The 24,830-nt window shown below is 27.8% G+C and overlaps 1 protein-coding gene across 4 annotated transcripts in view; it reads right to left on the reverse strand.

The window, feature by feature from the left end:
* Positions 1-7,863, reverse strand: part of by (focal adhesion protein tensin) — a 752,581-nt gene extending 744,718 nt beyond the window's left edge. For all 4 annotated transcript variants that reach the window (XM_075355561.1, XM_075355571.1, XM_075355563.1 and 1 more), the window contains exon 1: positions 7,797-7,863. In XM_075355561.1, the coding sequence (XP_075211676.1) occupies positions 7,797-7,856 (60 nt within the window). In that variant the 5' untranslated portion in view covers positions 7,857-7,863. The remainder of the gene's footprint in view (positions 1-7,796) is intronic.
* Positions 7,864-24,830: the final 16,967 nt, after the last annotated feature.

Consider the following 24,830-nt stretch of genomic DNA (forward strand, 5'->3'; position numbering starts at 1 on the left):
AAACCAAGCCTCATCTGTAAAAAATTAACCATTAACAGTAGTGGAGCCAAGAAGCATAATCAACAGGGTGTAATTTATGTGAAACATGAATTCGGTATGGCTCTAAATTATTAGTCGGGTAGCTTTAAAGACACTATACAGAGATATTCCTTTTCGTTGGGCAAGTTTTCGTAATGATTTGTTTGTGAGTTTAAAAAGCTTACCCTAACATTTTCCAATGTTTCATTATTAAGTACTGAACGTTTCCGAGTATGTCTTCGATTGCAAACAGAACCAGTCCCTTTATATCTCTTTATCAAACGATGAATTAAAAATTTGTTAAGGTACATTCTTACACAGGAACTATAATTGAAAACCTTCTTGGCACAAAACAAAAGATTTAGTTGTTAAATAATTTTCCACAATAGAAATCCTTTCTTCCGTATTCAAAACAATTTCTTCTTAATAAAAAATATAGATAACCAACTTTTCACAAAAAATAAATAGAAAATTGTATCAACTGATTATAAAATAACAAAAATAGATGGTGCTGTCAACCTCTTCATCCGAAATTATTGGGTTAACATTTCTTAAAAGTGTTTTCTTTGAGTAAAAACAAACACCCAATATCTGATTTAAAACGAATCTTTTTTCAATTTTTAACTTCTTGGTAATTATGTACGCATTCTCACAGATATTGTAAGCGGAAAAACTTTTTTTTTGTTTAAATTGCAAGTATGTTTTGATAATTTAAAGATATTTAATTTAATCTGATTTCCGATCATTGCTTTTTATTGGATAATTAAAGGGTTATTACATAGTCAGATGTCATTTGATATTCAAAAAGTTTTCACACTAAACTTAATCTTAATAAAAATTGATTGGAAAACATGATATAAAAAATAATAATAATACATATTTCCTTATTCCAATGAGTCTTAAATCATGCTCGTTAGTAATCCTTTTACAGTGTTTCTCTTGATTCTTTTAATAAAAGTAAAAATAAAATGTTTGAAATAAATAAAATTAAAAAAAAATAATAAATAATAAACGAACCGATTAAAAACTACATTTATATTCTAAAGGAATCTTGGTTTCAAATTATGTTTCATAATACGTTAACAACAGTTCATCCTATTAACTCACTCTTACCCCACAAGGTAGCATTTCCTGACCGTTACTGTTCTAAACACATAAAATTTACGTAGTTCCCCAGGAATAACTGTTGGAAGCAAACACCCAGTTGACAACCTTTTCAAAGATAAAAAACGTGAACTAGAATATTGTGTAATTTCTCAAAAAATGAGAAATTACTAAAAGAGAAGTATTTCACTAAAGTTTAATTATTTTCTAATTTAATAGAAATAATAATTAACAATGTAAAAAAAGTGTTACACAAAATTATTCTCTAAAAAACCTTTCCTACTGCCTCTTTCATAAATTAAATAAAAACTTTTTAATGAATCATAAAAAGTTTAAGAACACTGTTCTGTGTCTAAAATCCATTAAAATCTTTATAATTAACCAATTATTAAACTACAGTTTCTATGTTGAGTATTATACCTTTCTTAGCTTCATTCTTTTATTATATGTTGACGCGTTTCGGAACCACTCTATTGCCAAAACTTATTGTACTCTTTTCTTATAGTCAAAAGTTATTGTTAGCGAGTACAATAAATTTTGACAGTGGAATGGTTCCAAAACGCATCAACATATAATCAAAGAATGAAGCTAATAAAGTTAAACGGTACTCAACATAGAAATTATACTGATCAGAGCAGAAAAGATACGAGATAGTAATTATTACCTTAACAACAATTATTAAACAAATTGTGTTAAGAGTTAAAAATTAAATTAAAATTTTTAAAGGGTCAAAACACATTTAATAAAATTGGGTTTCTTAAATAAGAATGAAAGATCCAGTTTATTACTAATAAACTGACTTGTTACCGTACCATAAAACACTCATCCAGCAACAGTCTGTGATTTAGAGAACTTCAAAGTAAATGCAAATTTGTCTGAATAACGTACCGTAATACTCTCACCCAGCAACAGTCTATGATTTACTTAACTTTAAAGTAAAAGTAAATTTGTTTGAATAAATATAATATTCCGAGTCCTAACAGTAATATTAAATTATAATATACATTAAATTTCAAAGAATGAATTGATTTCAAAGATAAAAATATAAATAAAATAAGGTTAGATATATATATATATATATATATATATATATATATAGTAAACAAAATTATTTACAATAGTCTTACTAAAAACACATAAAAACCATTTATAAAATACAAATAATGATTGTAGAATTCCCGCTGATACAATAACTCATAATAAATTTAAATTGAATGTGAAAGGGATTTAAACATAAAATAAAATGTAAATTTTATTATCAGCTGTAAACAAATTTAAAGCTCTTCAATATTATGAATAATAATAAATTATATTACGATGATATATTTTATAGATATTTTATAAAAGAAGTATAGAACAATAAATAGTGAAACAAATATGGATTTGAAAATAAAAAAAACCAAGTAAATAAAAAGAATGATGATAACATAAATAAATAAAATAATAAAATAAAAGAAACAAATTATCTTATAAAAATGTTAAGAATAATTTTAATATTTTTATATGCATTATATAAGTGCTTTTGTCTACCATAAATGTAAAATCCGATGTTAACACCTACGTGTAACAACGAAAAGTAAAATACATAAGTATGACGCATAAGCAGACTAAAACACCTTTTCATTCATACTCGTATCTATTAAAACAATATTTGATTACAATAGTCGGCAAAATTATAGTGGGTTTAACATTTAATAAATAACAATTATATGACACGACACCTCGTCACAAATAAATGACTCAGCATCCAAAAAAGGCGGTAAAATTTACGTAATAAACAAAACCCATTAAAAATAAAATAAATCAACAGAAGATTGGTATTTAAAAATGTTTTTTTTCAAATAAAATTCAAGTTTAATCATATTTAACTACAACCATAAAATTTTCACTGAAACATAAAAATAAAACCGTAAAGCTCAAATAATGTCTTGTAAATTATAATCTTTTTTCTATAATGAAAAATACATTTTATCTATAAAATTATGAACTAAAGTAGAAAAGAAGGAATTATCTTAAAAAAAAAAAATAGCTTAATTATAATCAAAACTAAAAAAGATGGAAAAAGAGAAAAAGACTTTTATAACGTCATAACGTTCAATAATAATTCACTTAAAAAAATAAAAATTTAAACAGGCAATATTTTATCTCAATGAACTGGATGCTGTAGTAAAATTGGAAATAAAAAAGTGGTTAAATCATCATCTGTCAAAATTCAAAGTTAATTTATAACATTACCACATTTCTAGAAGTTGAAAAAAATGAATAAAGTGTGTATAGAAAATGTAATTCTATTTTTTTTTTAAATATTTTTTCGTTATAGTTTTTCGTTTTGTTATTCATACAGAAACAACACTTGAAACTTAATTGAGGTCAACTCGATGTTTATTAAATTACATCGATATTTCTAACAAAAGATATAAAAGTTAATAAAAAAAATCGCTTTAAAAAGAGCAACTAAATAGTAAATAAAATACTTTTTAAAATTCAACGTTTAAATCCGGGGCCTTTAAAAAAAATTAACGCTTATAGAAGAATGGGCCATATAAAACCGGTCTCAGCCGTTTGACACAGCATGTATCAGAAGATGGTATAAGTTTGTCGCGCATGCGTGTTAGTTGAAGGTTATTTACTTACTCACTCATCAGCCTTCACCCTTCCCAACACGTTAAGTGAATTTGCAGTGTTCGTGTGTCATGGTGTATTAAATTGAGAAGCGTGTTTAATTATAAAGGAATATGTACACCTTTCAGGTTTCAAAGGACATATCCTAGAAGTAATGTTCCTGTAAAATTACAATTCAAGATTTAGTGAAAATGAATAGTACTGGAAGGAAAACTCGCAAGTCAACACGACGATTAGCTCAACAAACAGGACTTTCTTGTAACATCGTGTCGGCGTATACTTCACATTTTATACAAGAAAACCGATCGTGTGAGTGTTGTGCGTGAATTAAAACAACATCATAAGATAAACGAGTAAATTATTGCCGGTGGCTCTTACAGAACATTAGCGAAGGATTCCTTGATCCTTTTCTCTTCATTTCAACAGATGAACCCTAGTACAATTTATCAGGCTACGTTAACTCTCAGAATATGCGGCACTAGGCTACACAATATCCAAATTAAATACATCAGAAACCACTCCATGATTTAAAAATGTTTGGTGTGCATTTTCTAAAAACAAATCAGATCATCGGACCATTATTTTCTATGAGGACATTTATTTACCTACGAAGAATTTACGCATAACTTGAAACCAGAAGAAATTTCTTATGAATACCTCCAACACAAAAGTATGGATGGTCTACAAGAACAATCCACGGAAGTTGGAAGAGTTGAAAGACAACATACGACAAGAGATTACCAGGAATCCAGTTGGAGAATTGCAGAAGTTTGTGTGAACATGATTCACGGCGCTGAACTTTGTATAGCGGCTGATGGAGAACATTTTGAACAGAGAATATAAAAATTTCATTGCAATATTGAATATATTTCTTTTTTCAAAAGCATTGTAATTTAATATCAATAAATGTAACTAATTTAATATTAATGTTTGCTTTTCATTTTTAAATGTAACGTACATAAAATTGGTGCCGACTTCAAAAAGTAGAAATTTAAACAAGAATCGAGAAACATAATTCTTTTTATTAATAATATGAGTAAATTTACGTAAAAAGTCAAATGTATAAAAGTTATTTGGAAAAAAAACATAAGACGAGAAAACTGTATCTCGTTCAAAATTATAAAAAGGAATCAAGGGAAGAAACTTTGTAAAAGGACTACTAACGATTATGTCTAAAGTTCATTAGAATAAGGAAATACGTATTTTTGTTTTTATTCATATTTTACAATCAACTTTAAGTTAAGAGAGAAAATTTTTTGAATATCAAAATGGAATCAGACTAATTAATCAGACTACAGTTAACCAATACAAGCAATGATAGAAATTCAAATTAAATCATTTATTTATCTATAACTCATCAAAAAATACATCAATATTTTGTTAAAAATATTGTTTCTCTTATCTGTGAGAATACGAACCTATCCACCAGAAGAGCTATTACCTCTTAAATCAAGCTTTTTGTGTCTGATAAATAGTAAAATTTTTCAGTGTTTTTAATATATATATAAACATATTAATTTGAGATTAATTTTTTTTTTAGTAGTTATGAAAAAGTGAAAATATATATATATATATATATATATAGTTTTTTTAAATTATTAAAACAGAGGAAGACAACCGTATTTTTCTTATGGTGCGATTCCCTTTATTTATATGAAATGCTTCACGAATATAAAAAAATGTTAAAATGTTTCTTTGGGAAATGGTGTAAACGTACTGTCATTAACTGGATAGCCCACTGGGTTGGTCTAATGGTGAACTCGTCATTGCAAATCAGCTGATTTCGAAGTCGAGAGTTCTAAGGTTCAAATCATAGTAAAGGCAGTTAATTTTATACGGATTTGAATACGAGTTCATAGAAACCGGGGTTCTTTGGTGTTTGGGTTTCAATTAACCACACTTCTCAGGAGTAATCGACCAGAGTTTGTTCAATACTACAAATTTACCGGTACAGTTATATTACACTGATAACTCGCTAATGATTTTAATAGTTAATTCGATTACAAATGCATTAAAAAATTAAAAAAAATTAACTTAAGTCATCCTTCCTCAGTCCTTAACAGAATTTTCATTTTATTTTAATTTTTTTTTTGCGAATGACTCTCAACTAAGTTAAATTTTTAAAATATAAAAAGAAAAAAGTAATATTTTATGCTTACTTCTTAGTACTTCCAATATCGAACATGAATTATTTAGATGTTTTACCAACAGTAGCTTTCTGTAATAGACAGAAAGGTAAAAGGTAAACAAATAATTTATGAGTTTACTCGATTGGTTTCAAAAAAAAAAAGAGGAAAAAACTCTAAATATGACAGTGTAGCTTACAAGAAAAAAATAAAATATATTTATAAAAGTGATGAATAAATAAAATAAATTAATCTGAAAAAATAAGGTTGAAGTAAGTTTCTGTTAAATATTCAACCGAAAATAATTAATTAATGAACTACATTTAACCTTACTACAAAAAAGAATCATAAGAACAATCAACGATATTAATACAGGTAATCATCACTTTAATAAATATAAAAAGGCATTCAAAAGATATGATTTACTTAAAAGTAAATCAGTGAATTTAAGAAATCTCACAGCGGCTAAAATTACAGGTAAGTAGAATTGAATTAAGACAAGAATTATTAAGAACGATTTCATGAAAAATTTTTATATAACACTAAGTTTTTTCCAGCTACATTATTACAGTGCGTTTAAAAAAACTGAATCCATAAAAATTTAAAAAAAAACCTATTCGATTACTTACCATAATGTAGTAATTTTATACGATATACTCGTAAATCTAGGTAAAATTACAAATATAACTTTTGGTACTAATGTTTTTAAAGAATAAAACGTAATGTAATAAAATTAATATAATTTTGCACATTAAACAAAAATTTTAAATATGTACGTGAAAAGTCGAATACTAAAGTAAACATTATTAATAAACACGTAAAATCTTATTCTGTAAATTGGTGTACAGTTTAGTTAAGAAAAGGAATAAAGGATTTAATTAGAGATGGGCATATTGGAAGTTCCTATTTAATCGGCAAGTTTCAAGTAAATATAAACAGAAAATATACTTAAAATTTTATGTATGTTACCGTAATTAATGTATATAACCGTAACTGTTAGATGACCTAACATGAATCACAAGTCGCCCTCGAAAACATCATGGCCATTATAAGGAAAAATAAATATCTTTTCTAGGAAAATTTATAAGGAAAGGTAAGAAGTGAAATGGTTTCTCATTTTCTTTACTGAATCGAATATACAAAGTCCATTGAAATTAATTCCAACTAATTTTCCTAAATTTGACATCTTTGTGCTGTTCACTACAAGATCTGGTTTAATGATCATCGCAGAGAATACAACTTTGATTAATGCCTTTTGTAGTTTAAGACCCTTAAATTGGTTATCAAAATGTTGGAAATAAATAGTGAAAAGTAAATAATTAATGAACATTTTCAGTTTTAAAAAGAAGTGAGCATTATATAAACTCAGTCGGATTTTTTTGTTTTAAATTCATGTGTTACAAAATTGAACGATGTAGTTTTTCTTAAAATTTAATAAAAACATTATTTGTTTCCTTGGACCAAAAATGTCGAATAATATGCCTTGGTTTGAATACCTCGGTTAGGTTTAATTATTCTAAATGTTTTATTATTCGCTGCTTCATTCAAATAAATAAAAATCTTTATTCCATTTATAATATAAATTATTTTTATTATAATCTTTGAACTTGAAATCCATATATATATAATATTATATTAATTAATTATACATTCGTCATGTATAACATGTTGTTTACTCTTTGAAGGATCAAACAAGACTGACTAACAATTGAGCATTAACCAAATTCATTTAATACGAGCAAGAAAAACGTGGGAATTTTTTATAAAGAGTAACAAAAAGAGTGAAATTTTTTTTTTTAAATACAAAAAGGAGGAAATGAAACCCGAGTCTTTAATACAATTATTTGGAGGAGTGCTTATGAAATAAATACATCTATATATAGACACGCATATACAACATAATTTCACAAAATATAGAACAATTACCGCATCGCTTTCTTTGCAAGAACTGACGAAACTCTCCCATGAAGCAGAAGGTCTAAGCATGTTGAACAGTACAAATGTTACGTATAAAATATTTCTTAATTTTTAATACAAATACGATTTCTTATAACTATTTTTAGTTCTAAATTGACTTTAAAAATTTAGTGAAATTAATAAAAAACAGATTACAGTGAAAATTTTTACAAAGGTATTTTTTTTTCCACAAAGGTAACCTATATAAAATTATATATACATCCTATAAAAATGTTCTACTAGTGCAGGAAAAAATCTGATTAATTCTTTAAAATTCGTAAAAAAAAATTCAAAAATTGAATTACACGATTATAAGCATTCAAATAAATTTTAAAAATAACGTAAATATATAATCATTGGATTAAATAGTTTATAAGTAATTTCTTATCATTATAAGTGATTCCTTAATATTAATGTTATTAGACTCTTCCGATTAAAATGTTAAGTTTAGATAAAGAATTACCCCAAAAAATCGTTTTGTACAAAATCAGAAGAAATTTTATTTAGAGAAATAAAAAGGAAATTTTAAAGAAAATTGCCAAACAGTTTACTCCTAATATAAAATATTGAATATGAAGAAAAACTACTTTAATAATTAATAGAAAAAAATAATAAAAATACATTTGTACTTGATATTAATATACGCAATATACGTATTAAATTTCCACTGAATGGATAACATTTAGAACTTTTATAAAAAAATTGATTAAAACATAAAAAAAGGAAACTATTAACACATAACAAAGAAAAGGTATACGATATATCTTAAAACTCTAGAAAACAAGAAACTCGACTGTAAAGAAATATTTCCACCATAAAAAATCAATCACTTTAACACATCAAGAAACAAGTTTAATAAACACGCAACTAAGTACGAGACACAATTAAAGGGTAAAAGATGGTTAGCAACTGGCCGGGCTCGCGACACCTTAACCACGTGGGAGAGCCTGCCTAGCACCAGTACACTCCCTGAACTGTACAGTCATTTAACAAGGAACGGCAAAATGCCAAGGAACGCCTTTTATTGCTCGGTAAAACAATGCAAAATTATAGGAAGAATCGATTTATTATTACCATCACAGATTTATTGCAAGTAATATCTTTTTTTTTTAGGAAGTTGTTAAATCAGGTAATTTAAAATGAACCCAGGTCAACTATACGTAATAAATAAGGTGATAACACATTTCTTTTATCGAAGTCTATGTTTTATTTAATTTTAATCCGATTTCAAATAAATATCATTAATTTAACAAGGAACGCGCTTAAGCTACAATGTAAGGTGATATCATATATCTTCGACTACAATCACTTGACTGGTTTGATGAATTTATTTATTTCTTACTATTGTGCACCAATCTTTTAACACTAAAAAATATTGCCTTCCGTAATTTAATTTTTTAAAAAACCAGTAAGGTTTTATATATACCAACCAATTCTGTTGTAATTTACAAAAAAAAAAAAAAATAAAAAAAAAAATAAATCGATAATACAAATAAAATACATAATAATTTCAATATTTTTATAACATTTGTATTTTTACTTCCTCGTAGGAAGTAATGTAATCGCGAAAAATTTCGATTTTCAGATTTTGACCATTTTGACTATTTCTGAATCCATTTTGACTACTTTCGGCGTGACGTCTGTACGTACGTATGTATCTCTCATAACTCTGTTGAATGTCGAAACTTTTGATTTAGGACAGTTGTAATATCTAGTTGTGCACCTCCCCATTTGATTGCAGTCGACCGGGCCAAAAATGTGTACACAGTCAAACATCTAAACAAATTAGGATTTTGGGCTTTTTTTAACTGCAGTAATAATATAACCTTCGTATTTCAACGAAATATCATAAATGGTACTGATTTTCATTGGTTCCAAAGTTAAAGCCAAACAAAATTTTAATTAATGAAATATATGGATATTACAAGACGAAGGCACATCGGTTCAAATCCGATTTCATATACATATATTTTTTTAAATTAAATATATTCATTTATTAATAATTATTAATCTCTAATTGTAAAAAAATTTAACAGTAATTAATAATTCAATAATAATACAAAAAAGTTAAATAATAATCAGAAGTTACTAGTGAAATAAAGTTTTATATACTTTTCATTTTAATTAAAAAATGTTTACAATCAGAAATTAATTATTAATAAATCAATATATTTAAATTAAAAAAAAAAAGTTAAAAAATATATGTATATGATGATATATATGATTCGAACCCATGTGTACATGGTTACGGATCCGACACGTTCTTACTTACACCACATATTTACTAGAGCGACGTGAAACAAGATTAATATATAAACTAATATAAAATACTAAGGAAGTTTTTAGGGCCATTTTTCTTGAGTATAATTGAATACTGCGTGTTAGTACTTTATGATGTAGACCTAAAAACCTTTTCCAGTTTTGTTTTTATTTTCATTGAATTTAAAAAAAGATATGTTTATATATATATTTCTTGTGTGCGTGTGTATGTCACTGAACTCCTTCTAAACGGCTGGACCGATTTTGATGAAATTTTTTGTGTATGTTCAAGGGGATTCGAGAATGATTTAGATTCACAATTTGGTCCACTGAAAAATGTTTTTTTAATTAATTTTTTATTTATAAGTAGTTGTTGATTTTGGAATGTTTTACACTGCATCCGGCAGACTGCGCTACCATCGCAGTATCGAATATTCAATAATATTCTATTTTAATTTTAGTGAGTCCCGACAGTTGGTGCTGCGATCAAATTGAGAAAAATATTTCATAATTTTGTGTTATTATTGTGTTACAAAAATCGCGAGAAAACAGTTTTTTAATAAATAAGAGGCTAATAAATCAGATGGAAGTGTAAACAAAGGAAAACCAATCAGAGCAATGCAAGATGGCCGCTGTCAAACACAACGCCCAATCACAAACAGCCCGTATGGCCGTTGCCAATGTAAACAAAATCACAACTGATTAAGTAACAAGTAGGCAGCACTGCGATGGCGTTTAGAATTGTGCGCGTATAGAGAAATATTATATTATATTATTATTTATTGAAATAACGTTTTAGAGTAAAATTAAAAAATATACATTGTGCAAATTTGTAAGGTACAGCATTGAAGTGAAACTGTTTTTTTAATTTATTTATGTGTTGTTGATCTTCGAATGGTTAAGGTTCACAATTGGGTCCGGTAGGCAGAGCTGCGATCGCGTTTTAGAAGTTTTTTTTTTTAATTTTTGATTTATCAGTCAAACCCGGAGTTGGTGCTGCGATCGGATTCTAAGGAATTTGTTTTATTTTGTTGCTTTTTCGTGTATCAGTTATTTGCGTCGTAGCTTAGTGTTATTCTTACATTAAAATTCGTATTTTTAACGAGCTACTGTGTTTAGAGAATAGTTTGAATTAAATCCAATAGGTTGTGACAATTGGATTTATTTACATTCTGAATTTTATAAAGTTTAAGGTAAAATTTTATAAGGTTCCGTTATGTTTTGTAAGTTTCTTAATGTTCAGTATTAATTGTAATGAATTTGCAGCCACAACACTTTTCGTTAAAAAATTATTTTCCACCGAATACTGTGATTAGAGAGTAGTGTGAATTAAATCACATAGGTAGTGCTGTTGTTTTGCCATTTGGATTTATTTACATTCTGACTTTTATAAAGTGAAAGCTTAAATTTAGTTAAATTGCTAATGTTCAGTTTTTTAAGGTTTTATGAAACTTTCAATTTTTGTCATTAAATCTGTATGTATACTCAGATCTAGCGATAGCGAAGCATTGCCGAGTCTGCTAGAATTGCGCGCTTATTGAGAATATTATATTATTTATTGAAATAACGTTTTAAAGTTTAATTAAAAAATGTACATTGTGCAAATTTGTAAGGTGCAGTATTGAAGTGAGAGTATTTTACATGATTTTTCATGAATTTTAATGATGTATACACGTGCATTCAATAACAATCAACTTAACCTACAAATTTAAATTGTCAGTTCTCATTTGATTCTATGAAGTATTGAACGGCTCTTTGAAAATAAAAATGTAAGTTTGTAAAATAAAGTATAACATTTATAAAATTAAAATATAAGTTACTTATAATATAGTTTAAAGTATATTTAAAAAATTGAATTTATGATGTTATAGTTGATTAATTTTATAAAATGTTTTCTAAAATTATTTTTAATTTACAATTGTCTAAAATTTGGTAAAATAGATGTTAAATTAAGAATGAGAAAAATTTCTACTAAAATTTTAACTACCTTGCTTTTTTACAGTGCTTTAATTTTTTTATTAATTGATTAATATGGTTATGAAACATCAAAATTATTAAATAAAAAAAAAAAAAAAAATATGTAGGAAGTACCTTTTTTAGAATGATTTAAGTGAAAATTAGTAGTAATGCGGATGAAAATTTATTAATTATTAATTTTACGTAGTTTCGATTTTTTAATTCAATTTTCATCGGACATATCAATATTTAGTGAAAATAAATCTTAACCATACTACGCATAATTAATCAATAAACCCATTACAATAATACAACAATCACTAACTGATAATATCATACTAATAGTCATTTTAATGAAATTTAGAACACATTCCTGCTAATTTTAACTTAATTAAGTTACTTGTATTTATGTGTGTGCATTTATTAAAGATTAATGTCTGTCGGGTCCGCTAGTATTTATATAATGATGAAATATGATATGTGTGAATAGGTAACGCTTACTTGTCTCTCCATTTTTCCTGTATAAATACATAATTTTTCTTCATTTATACATTTGTTTTCAGTCAACTTAATAATAAATATAGGTTTAAACTTAGTAACCTTCTCATGTTTCTTTTTTGTTTTCATTTATTTAAAGAGTAATAAACGAACTTTTGCTCTAATATTTCAGGTAAGATTGTTGAATTAATAATTATATAAATATTTGATGATAATAAAAACTAATATTTTAACAATTGTGTAACTGTCTACTTTATTAAACAATTTGAAGATCGTATCTCACTTTGAAATGAAATAAGTTTAAATGAACATTTTTTGCTGTATTTCATAAGCCTTTTAATTTAATAAGCGTTTTCATGACCCCACAAGGATTTCATTTGGGGCCACATCAGATTTTTATTTTTTCATAAAGTTTTTAATTTACTTAAACGCAAATAAATGTAATCTTGAGATATTTTATTATTGTCAATTAAAACATAAAATTGTCCACAATCCAAAAGTCAAACGCTAGTGGTTTCTAACAAGAGTTTAACTACAAGCAGTTAATTATATTTCATCAATGACTAGAAAGAAAAAAAATTAGATTTTTAAAACAGGGTTTAATCTGTTAAAAATTAAAAAAACGACTAAAAAAACACAGAGTTCGCCAACTAGCAGTTGAAATCGGAAACTCGGGGTAAGGTTTTTGAAAAATCGCACGGGGTATTATTGCTCTTTAATATAGGATAATTAAAGAGCGTGCAGATAACAATTTTGTATATAGTATTTATATATAGTATATATATTTTTTAAACTTATTTAAACTTATATTTATATATACAGCCTATGGTAACGTAATGATTGCAACGCGTAATACATCTTTCTTTTTTCCTGTTTTTCCGGGAATTAGCGTCAGGTATTACTTCAGAGGATAAATGAGGATGATATGTAAGAATGTAAATGAAGTGCAGTCATGTACAGTCTCAGTTCGACCATTCCTGAGATGTGTGGTTAATTTAAACCCAACCATCAAAGAACACCGGTATCCATGATCTAGTATTCAAATCCGTATAAAAAATCTCTGATTAGTCAGTCATGTTCAACGTACCGTGTCATTCCATGTGGTTTCAAACTCAAACTAATTTCAAGAACCCACCAGGTTGATCTAGTGGTGAACGCGTCTTCCCAAATCAGCTGATTTGGAAGTCGAGAGTTCCAGCGTTCAAGTCCTAGTAAAGCCAGCTATTTTTACACGGACTCACACATCTCAGGATTGGTCGAACTGAGACTGTACAAGACTACACTTCATTCACACTCATACATATCATCCTCATTCGTCCTCTGAAGTATTATCTAAACCAGAGGTTCCCAAACTTATTTTTCTCATAGACCACTTTCAAAATTTTGCTGGTTCCGGTGGACCCCCTGCAGTTCCCATATTTCCAGTCGACGGAAAATGTGAAGATTAGATCTAACTATGAAAATTTGCGTTACGGCTGAGTTCCACGAACTAACAGCTTCCGAAAAAAGTGAGAATCGATTGGTTAATTTTTGATTGACTGTGCTGTGACTGGATGTCAAAAAATTAAAGTTGGCCAATCAAAAAAAATGCTTCCATCCAACTTTACAATTTTGACATCTACTCACAGCACAAGAAAGCAATCAATTCTCACTTATTTTATTTAGAAAACTTCCCATTCAGAGTGGTAAAAAGCTAAAGAAAAATAGTTTATTTTTTGTGTTGCATTTATTCAAACACGTAATCATTACGCTATTAATTATTATTGTTATCATATTACAATGTAATATAATAAAATTGTCGTAATATAATTAAAATTAAAATTAATAACGTAATGTAACTAATACAATAACAATCACGAAATAGTTACAATTTTAATGGGAGGGATGTACTTCTTGATGGATTGTCAACAAATTATCAATATTTGGCTTCAATTTTGTTAGGAATAAGCAATTGGAATATGCAAGTGTTTACAATTAACAGTCGCTGAGCTTCTTAAAACATTATCTGCCTAGATTGATACGCAAAGTCAAGCCAACATTTTAGTTCTTCACTATCGAAACCAGATGAATTTTCGTGGACCCCCGCTTATGAATTTTGAACCCCCATTTTTTGTCACGCCAACGTAGACCCCCGTCGAGTCTCCCGTGGACCTCTGGGGGTCCACCAGGACCACTTTGGGAATCAATGATCTAAACGGTAGTTACCGGAGGCTAAACAGGAAAAAGAAAGAAAGAAACTAATTTAAATTTGAAGATAATTTATATTTAAATTCATTAAAATTGTATTTATTCTTTTATTTTTTTTTTTGTTTTAATTAATTATTCGCATGGCTTATCTCCTGTATGATGTATCTAAACAAATACAAAAAATAACATCTTGATGAGGTCCATTGATGGTGGAAAAATTATATAAATATATATATATATATTTTTGTTTTTTATTGTTTTTCTTTTCTGTTACATAAGACAAATTACTCCCCGAAATCAATATATAAAACAAAAACTTAATGGTCAGAATCATTTTATTTAATTTTATAAAAGGAAAATATTAGTACAAAATCTGAACCAAGCAGGAGTAGATGCGTTAGCTGGTACAACAATAAATTATAATCCAATAAAAGAAAATGTCATAACATTAGTAAAGAGTTATATGTCCTTCGGGTGTGTGTGTATGTGTGTTTGTGTGTGTGTGTGTGTGTGTGTGTGTGTGAGAGAGAGAGCGAGCGAGAGAGAGAGAGAGTAGGAGTGAGAGTGAGAGAGTGCGAGTGAGAGTATGAGTATGAGTGAGCGGTTGTAATATTAAAAGTGGAACAATCATTACTGTTTACATATGATAAAACTTTTACTGTTAATTTATTGAAATAAATAAAATTTTTATTTACCATGTAAAATTGATTTAAACACTATAAAGACATGCTATATTTAATTAAGTTATATGTTTAATATACTGAAAGTTTTTATTACTTAATAATAATCTGCAAGTTATTTCAGTAGAAAAAATTTAAAACAATACTGAATGAAGTGTTTCATCATTAAAAGGATTAAATAAAAATTGAGTAATAAATAATTACATAAGAAATGAGTATTGGAAGTGTATCTTTGAAATTTAAAAAAAGAAAATGTTTTAATAGTTTACTCCACATAGATCCTTTACCACAATAAGATTTATTATAGGGTGTCAAATTCGAACAAGATTAAGATAAACTGCTGATTTGCTACTTGTATGATTGATCGTATAATAATAATAAGTGGGAATGTTTTGCGCTTACATCTGGTACAGTAGTGGAAAAACTGCAAAACAATGACATTTTGTCTACTATTATGCAATAAATTCATTGAAAATATCCCATAAAAGTATAAAAATATCCTATAAAATATATTGTATATATTTTGCTAAGATTTTGATATGTGATGGCTACTCGTAGTTTGTCTCGCCACAATTCTTAAGCGACTTGTATTTTATATAACGTGTGTTTATTATTATTATTTTAAGGATTCCGCTGACTTTGAAAAGGAAAACCCTTCAAAATATGGATGGCCCTCCGAATTTGCAGAAAATTAACAATGTAATTTAAACATATGTATGTTTGTATGCGTTTACAACGTGATTATAAACTCCTATAAAAGCAAAATATAACGTAATTCAATGGCGATAACACACATTATTAAAAAAAACTGCTAGTATAACAGGAATTAATGACCGCTCACTGTGTAAGTAATCCGTGAGACTAGAGCTCTTTACGTTACTCTCTTGTAAAATCTAAATTACGCGACATAACTGAAGACAAAGTCTATTATAAAAATGCTTTATAATAGTTTATTATAAAATTCGTTGAAAAGTGCACTAATTTTATTTTCAAAGTGAATTATCAGTAACTGATAAGAAATAATATTAATTACTTCCTCTATGAATCATGAGACCTTGCCGTTGGTGAGGGAGCTTGAGTCTCAGTGATACAGAGTAGCTGGACCGAAGGTGCAACCATATCGGAGAGGTATCTGTTGAGAGCCAGACTAAGGAATGATTCCTGAAAGAAGGCAGCAGCTCTTTCAGTATTTGTTAAGGGCATAAATCAGGACGACTCAAACGGCTATATTAACATCATTCAGTCCTCTGAGTACTGCGCAGCTGAAAGCAGTGGAAAACTACAGCTGCTTTTTTTCCAAGAAAATGTAACTCTGCATTTTCATAAACGACTAGCACTAGATAGGGAATCTTGGAGAGCTGCATCAAATCAGTCAAATGACTGAAGACAAAACAAATATATAATAAATGATATGAAGATATTTTATGTTCATATCATTATGGAATACTGCATTCCATAAAATGCTAAAAATTATGAATTTCAAAAAAGAAAGACGCTTAACTGTTTAAATTCTTTGTTTAAACATTTTATAATTTTGTATATGAATCTGTCGTTCTCCAGCGCCTTCCATTTTCCTACACACAATTCATTTACAAGCACTAAATGAATTGAACGTATATATTATAGATTATTCAGAGTTGAATAACAGAGGGAGAGAAATGGGCTTATTTATATAGCTGCGATTCTTTCTCCGGCGGTAACCGGATTGCAGGGTGGTACCGAATCTCATTGTATCAAACGATGATAGTAGAATTCTGGTGATTGAATAATGGCAGTCTAAGTGAATTCACGTACCGTTTCTATAACGCTACACCAAAAAAAGCGGTGCGATTGAGGCTTAAAGCCAATTTTAGCAACAATCATTAAGCAACAGATGCCAGTTAAAACCACCTCCCAATAAAATAAACCTCAAATAATAAACGTGTAATGTCTTTGATTAGTATTTTCGTTTTATCCGCGCATCTCCACATCTTCATCATTACAGGTGCATTCCATATGGAATCCGATTATATGATGATTTGTGCCATCTAAACAATGGAATAGACTGAATAATAGCCAAAATAGTCTGAATTTATACAAATATATTTATTTTTATATGAATTTGCGAAATAATTTTTTTTTAAATTGAGGAAAATTACACTCTTGCTCTAGACAATACAGGTAAATAATAATATATTACAACAGGAATAGGATATATCTACCAATTAAGAATAATTAATGAGAACATAATAACGAAAAGAAGAATCCAGAAAAACTAAAGTAATTCTTTTCTCAAAGTAACAGGTTCGGTTTAACGATCTGTTTATTGTAATACATTGAATGGCACTTCTAAATCCTACTGTTCGACCAGAGGGGTTATCGGACCGAAATAAGAATTTATGGGAAAACGTAAGGTCGCTGACGAAATTATTACCCTTCAACAATTAAAGAGATGAGGCGGATACAAATTCTGCAGGCCAGGGAATATAAATATTGCCAGGAATCAGCTGAGAGAGTCAGTAGTTCCAGGTAGTCGTGATAACAAGCGATAATAGAGTAGTTTCGCAATTGAATACTAGATAGTGGATTCTTTGCTGGTTCGGTTTAAAATAACCACAAATCTCAGGAATGGTCAAACTGAGACTGTATGACTACACTTCATTTGCACTCATACATATCATTCTCATTCATCCTCTAAGTATTATCTGAAAGGTAATTACCGGAGGGTAAACAGGAAAAAAAGACAGAATAGTTTCCCAAGTCCAACTTCGACGCGGTTGCTGTGACGGCGATATAGTAATCGTGTAGTAACAACGAGTGAAGAGTACGTCACGAGCAGGAAACTGTTCGGCGAGTTATTAGTAAATCGTAGTGGAAGTGAAAGTACTGTATTCATTCATAGGAGTAGGGTACTTCTATTGAAAACAGTAAAATATATATATTTTCATAAATTTAATTGTATGAACTTTAGACTTTTCTAGTATTATGTTGTTCATGCAATATTAGATATTAATATTAGTGGTCATTAAAATGTTTTTAGTAAATTTGACTGTATTCTGTTTTTTTTTTTTTTTTAAATTGTAACTGTAATAACAAATCTTGTTTTTTTTTATGTTGCAATTTTGTATGTTTTATGTTTACGTATTTTCATTATTATTCACTACCAGACCCGGCAATGGTTCGCTATTGCTAGATTTGAGTATATATATATTAAATTAATTGAACACATATATTAAATAATTAGATTAAATTAACACAGTTGAAAGTTTGATAAAACATTAACAAAATGAACTTACGAAACTTCCCAAAATTTAACCTTTTCCTTTTCCCATTTTTACTTTTTCTCATTTTCATTTTTACATACTCCCTTTCTCTATCACCTCTTTTCCCTTACTACCATTTCCCCTTTTCCCTGTTCTTCCTCCGTCTGTCTTCCCCGCATTTCCCATTCCCCTTCCTGTTTCCCTCTTTTCATTTTTTCTCCTTCCCCGATTTCTTTTCCCGTTTTTTCTTTTTTCCATTTTCCCCTTCTTTCCGTTTAACTTCTTCCATTTTACCTTTTCCGGTTTTTCCCTTTCTCTCTTTTTCCCCACGCGTAAATCGATCCAGTAGTTTTTTAGCTTATAGCGGACACACATATCGGGAACACTGAAATGAAATCGTAAAATATTAGGATAGCGTGTGTTGCTTTTACGTCCAACAGATAGCGCTGTTTTTCAAAAAAAAAACATGGTTTTCCCTGTCACAGGTGTAAAATCTTAGGTATATAAAAACACGCACGTATTTGAATGCAACGTTGTGTCAATATTTCAAAGCAATCGGTTAAGAACTTCTGGAGATTTAAGATTCTTAACAAACGAATATTTACCTTTTCATTTATATAAATTATATATTCTATGTTTTTAGAGTAATAAATTATAAATAAGATATTTTTATTTGTTAATCTCTCAAAATCCTGGTCTTGCCACGAACACGCGACAACATTAACAAAACGATTTATTAATAGTAACAACAGAAATAATCTATCTTCAAACGTTTGTATGTATAAATCCGGGATAAATCACAACAGTAATAACCATACATTTTACTGTATTAATTATTTATAGAAAATAATACGAAAACATTTTAGGGGCGTATAGAGATATTTAATTTCAATTCAAGATAAATGTCAGATGCATAATCAGTATGTATTAAATGTTAAAGCAGTATAAAAAAAAAAATGCGGGTACGCACGAAACACGAGAAATATTTATTTAGTTAACGTACAAAATATGTTATTGAACTATTGATTTGAAATTCATTCCTTTTATTAAAGTCGTAAAATTTATTTCCTTCTGGGTTTTATAATTATTAACAATAAAATAAGTAGTTTATCAGTAATGTTTTATAACGGTACGTAAATTTACTGCGATAAAAAAGTACATGAAATAAATTACACGCATAAAAAAAGAGAATATTCTCTTTTATTTTAATGTAATTTTATTTCAGGCATAATGACTGAATTTATATCTACGATTGTTTTTCTTGGTATATAAATTTCTCTCTCATTTTTTATCATTTTTACAAACCGAAGTTTCATCAAAGCTTAATAACTCTAGAGATGACCTAATTTCTTTTTTAAATAAACAATACCATCTATTACAGAACGCTTTAAGTGCACTATCAAAAGAACAATTAATAACCATAAAATAGATTTACAGTAATTTATTTTACATTAGTTTTAATCAATGTTCCAGTAATTCTATATCAATCCATTCGCAATAAACAAATAAAAAAATGGGGACATCTTTTTAATCTTTATTTAACAGTCTAATTATCTTTACATATATCTCCGTATTACCATTTCAAGCAGTAGTCGTATAATACGAGTATATTCAACAAATAAGTTTGTGATTCTTTAAAAAATTTTTCTTCCTTTGTAGCGACACATAATGTACACATTCTCTGTTTTGAATAACATCAGTTTTCTTTTTAAAAAATGTTTATCCTAAAATATTATTTTCATTCATAAATTAACTGTAATAAATTTACGTGACAAAAAAAAATATATTTTTTTTTATGAAAGAACGGGCAACAACAACTATGATCATTAGCCCGGTGGAAATTGGTGGGTCGAATGAAAAGATACTACGACTGACCGGGATTCGAACCCAGAACCTCCGCACGAAATGTCTACACTTACCTACTCAGCAATATAAATTCTTAGTTTATCAAAGGTAGGTTTATCAAAGCTATAATTTATAACAAATTCGATGATTATAACAAACTCGCACCATTTCATAAACAATAAAGGTTTCTACTATTTTTGATCAATAAATTTTTTTAAAAAAAAAGGGTCTTTTCTGGTTCTCCCCCACAATGGAATTTTTTTTAAAGAATAATGATTTAAAATCATTGAGAAAATAATAATTGTTATTTATTAGTAACTTACCTACATATTGACATTAAAAATCACATATATTTGATGTATACATATAATCTAACCAAACTTAACCTACGCTCGCTTAAGCGTAGGTTAAGTTTGGTTAGATTATATTTATACTTTCTCTGCAAATGGTAAAATTTTTAAAAATCCAGAACAATGAATATTACGTGAGCGGATTTAAAAAAAATCTGATGTGAACACAACATGTCTTCCTTGTACACCTATTAAATGACATATACAGATTTTTAAAAGTACATAAAATTTTATTTCACTAATAACTTTTTTTTTTTATTGATTATATATTGTAAAAATCTTTTACCAATGACAGGTTAATAATTATTAATAAATCAATATATTTAAATTAAAAAGAAAGTTAAAAAAAAAGAAATGAAGTCGAATGTCGAAAGTGCCTTTCCCTTATAAGAAAAAATATTTCATTAATTAAAATTTTATTTCTATAACTCTAGAACCAATGAAAATAAATACCACTTATTATATATCGTTGAAAAGCTCTCAATGAGGTCTTATTACTACAGTTAAAAAGTCCAAAATCAATTTTTACTTAATTTTGTTTTTTTTTGGACATTTTGTTCAGTCGATTGCAATCAAAAGGGGAGGTGCACAAGTAGATGTTAGAACAGTCCTAAAATCGAACATTTCTATATACTAAGGCTAATCGTTTTTGAGTTATGCGAGATATATAGGGTACGTACATACAGACGTCACGCCGAAACTATTCAAAATGAATTCATGGATGGTCAGAATGGATACTTCCGTTGAAATCTGAAGACCGAAATTTTCGCGTTCACATACGTCCTTCACTTAGTACAAGGAAGTAAAAAATTGAAAAAAAAAGAAGGCTATCGAATTCTGAAAAAGAACCAGATTCCTATTTTCCTGATAATTTAACTGCTGGAAAATACAGGTCCTTTATTAAAATTTTAAAAATGAGAAATTACAAATAACATTGTTTGATGTTTAGTAACTTATTGTTAATTATCTGAGATAAATAATGAATAAAATTATTATAATCAACTACTTCTGTACATTATTAATAATTAGATCCTACTAAATTGCCAATTAATCATAGTAACACGGGTAATAAACTAAACTAACAATGTTTATTCATTCTAACTCTGGTAACTAGAGACCTACACTAAATTGCACCTACCCTACTACTTTTAATTAATAATAATAAATAAATTTTGTATCAAGTCAAAAAGTATCAAGCCTGATATTTTATTAATGTAACTACAGGGATATCCATAAATAAATCATGATTTATAAATTAATAATGATTCGGTAATAGATGAGTTAATTATATACGAGTTATTAATAAAATTATAATACAAGTTATTAATAAACACTGACTGTTATTATCTGAAATGGAAAACGAAATTAATAGCATTAAAAATGCATCATAAAATCAAATCAAAAAGATTATAAAGATGGTTTTGGTAGGTACATAAAATGAATCTCATCAGTAATTTTTTTTTAATGAAGTGATACAACATTTAAAACAAGAATAATAAAAAAATTTGATATGGACACCACATGACTTCCTTGTGCGACTATTAAATTACATATACACATTTTTTTTTTTTTTTTTTTTTAATGAAAAGTACAAAAATATTATTTCATTAATAACTTATATTTTTTATAATTATATTTGTTAATGATATTTTTTCATATTTGTTTTTTTACTGTTATTATTGAATTATTATTTATCGTACATTTTTTTTACAAACACAGGTTAATATTATTAATAAATTAATATATTTACATTTTTAAAAATTTAAAAAAAATGAGATCAGAAGTCTGATTCGAACCAATGTGGCTTCCCCTAAGATTCAAATATTTCCTTAATTAAAATTTCATTTGCTATAACTCTGTAACCAATGAAAATAAATACCACTTATGGTATGTTGTTGAAAATCTCTTAATGAGGGCTTATTACTGCAGTTAAGAAAAAACCAAATCCAATTTTTTTTTTTTTAATTTTGCTTTTTTGGAAATTTTTCGTTCAGTTGATTGCAATCAAAAAGGAGATGTGCATAAGTAGATATCCTAAATCCACAATTTCAACATCCTACGTCTAATCGTTTTTGAGTTATGCGAAATACGTACGTACAGACGTCACGCCGAAACTAGTCAACATGGATATTTCTCTTGAAATCTGAAAACCGAAATTTTTCGCGGTCACAATACTTCCTTTACTTCGTACAAGGAAGTAAAAAGTTCAAAACCTTTTGTTAAGGCAACATAATTTTTATTAATAATGATCCTTTACAATCAATGTAATGATTTTAAAATTTTGGGGACAGTTTGGGAACAGTTGAGATGGTAATGAGCTGGTATTCTACAACCAGAAAGTAGTTCGTATCTGGTTCAAGTTAATAAAAATTTTTTAACAAAGTTCTTATAACTTTATAACATTACTTGCGTTCAACAAATGAAAAGCGAATCTCAGCCATCGTTACTACTCGACTGTCTTCTGCTGCACTGGCTAATATGATTGGCTAAATCCACCACCAATCACCCGCGCATGCGCGGCATAAATTTCCAGCTCCACCTACCATGACACATTTAATACCTTACACTACATTATACATTAGATTAGCGACTGTAAGTCTTTGTTTAAATATTATTTATTTATAAACAGTGAGTACATTTATTTGAATCCTCTGTAGTGTAATTTTTTTTTCAAACTTTTAAATTTAATATATATATATATATAGCCTATGACACTCCCAGTAACGTAAGGATTCCAACGCGGTGTCATACAACTAAATCAGTTCAGGTGTTGAACTATTACGGTGGAACATACATACATATACACACACACTAAATACATTACACTTCTTTTTTAGCAGTTGTGTAATAAATATTGTTAAAAAATTTCAGTTAAACGAATTTTATAAAAATAAACATTCTATTCTAAATAAATAAGAATTAATATACGTTGTTTTCCTAAAATATTTTCTTATCGTAAAATGGTATATGAAAATGTTGAGTATATTCTGTATAAAGAACCTTAAAAATTTAATTTATTTGACTAAAATGAATTTAGAAATATGTCAAATTAATAAAAATATATAATGATAAATGCCGATTTCAGTGGCGGAGTGGTAGCGTCTCGGCCTTTCATTCTGAAGTACCGGGTTTGAATTCAGGTCAGGCATTTTTCAAACGATACAAATTTCCATTTCTTATTCCAACAAACCAGCTTCTTTGTAAAAGTCTGTGGTGAATTATTTCATCAGTTTAAAAAAAAACATAATTTTAATTAAATTTTTTCAATTTTAAAAAATTTCAAAATTTTCTAAATAAAATTAAAATTACTTTTAATAGAAGTAACATAATTTTCATTTAAGTTCCTAGCGTACGATGCAACATGAAACAAGGATTTCAAATGTAGGTAAAAACAAAACCGAAATAACTAAATACGATATTTTGAAACAGCGATCCATTTTATGTCAGTAATATCAGTTGTTTATAAAAGATGTTTGTAGTTTTTACTAGGAACATAAATAAAATGTTATTGGTTTACTGAATTTTGAAATTACTAATAGATTCAGACCAAGATTTCGGATTATAGTTGAATAGTTGTAAAAGCTGTTTATCTATAAATTATATTTAAAGACCGGATTATATGCAATATAAAACGCTTGAAACATGCATGAAAAGTGTCAAAATATGCAACTTTAAATTAAAAAAATAGTAATTTTTAGTTTTTTTTTTATTTCAAAAGTAGCCTACAAGTTAGTAAGCAGTTGAATAACAGATCGATAATTAACAACTATTTAACATTTTTTTACTTTTGTAAACGTAAACAATCAGGCATTGTTCCAAAAGTTCGTTAGTAAGATTGTGTCTTTGATCACTCAAAATATTTTTATAAGTGGAAAAGTATCGTTCCACATTCACTAAGATAACTGGGCAGTATTTGAATTTGGGTGCTATGTTAGTTCTTACTGTTTCTGGCAAAATTTCATCCGTCCATTAATAAAACTATCAATT

Source organism: Lycorma delicatula, chromosome 2 (genome assembly GCF_047948215.1).
Source record: "Lycorma delicatula isolate Av1 chromosome 2, ASM4794821v1, whole genome shotgun sequence".
Taxonomy (NCBI): Eukaryota; Metazoa; Arthropoda; class Insecta; order Hemiptera; family Fulgoridae; genus Lycorma; species Lycorma delicatula.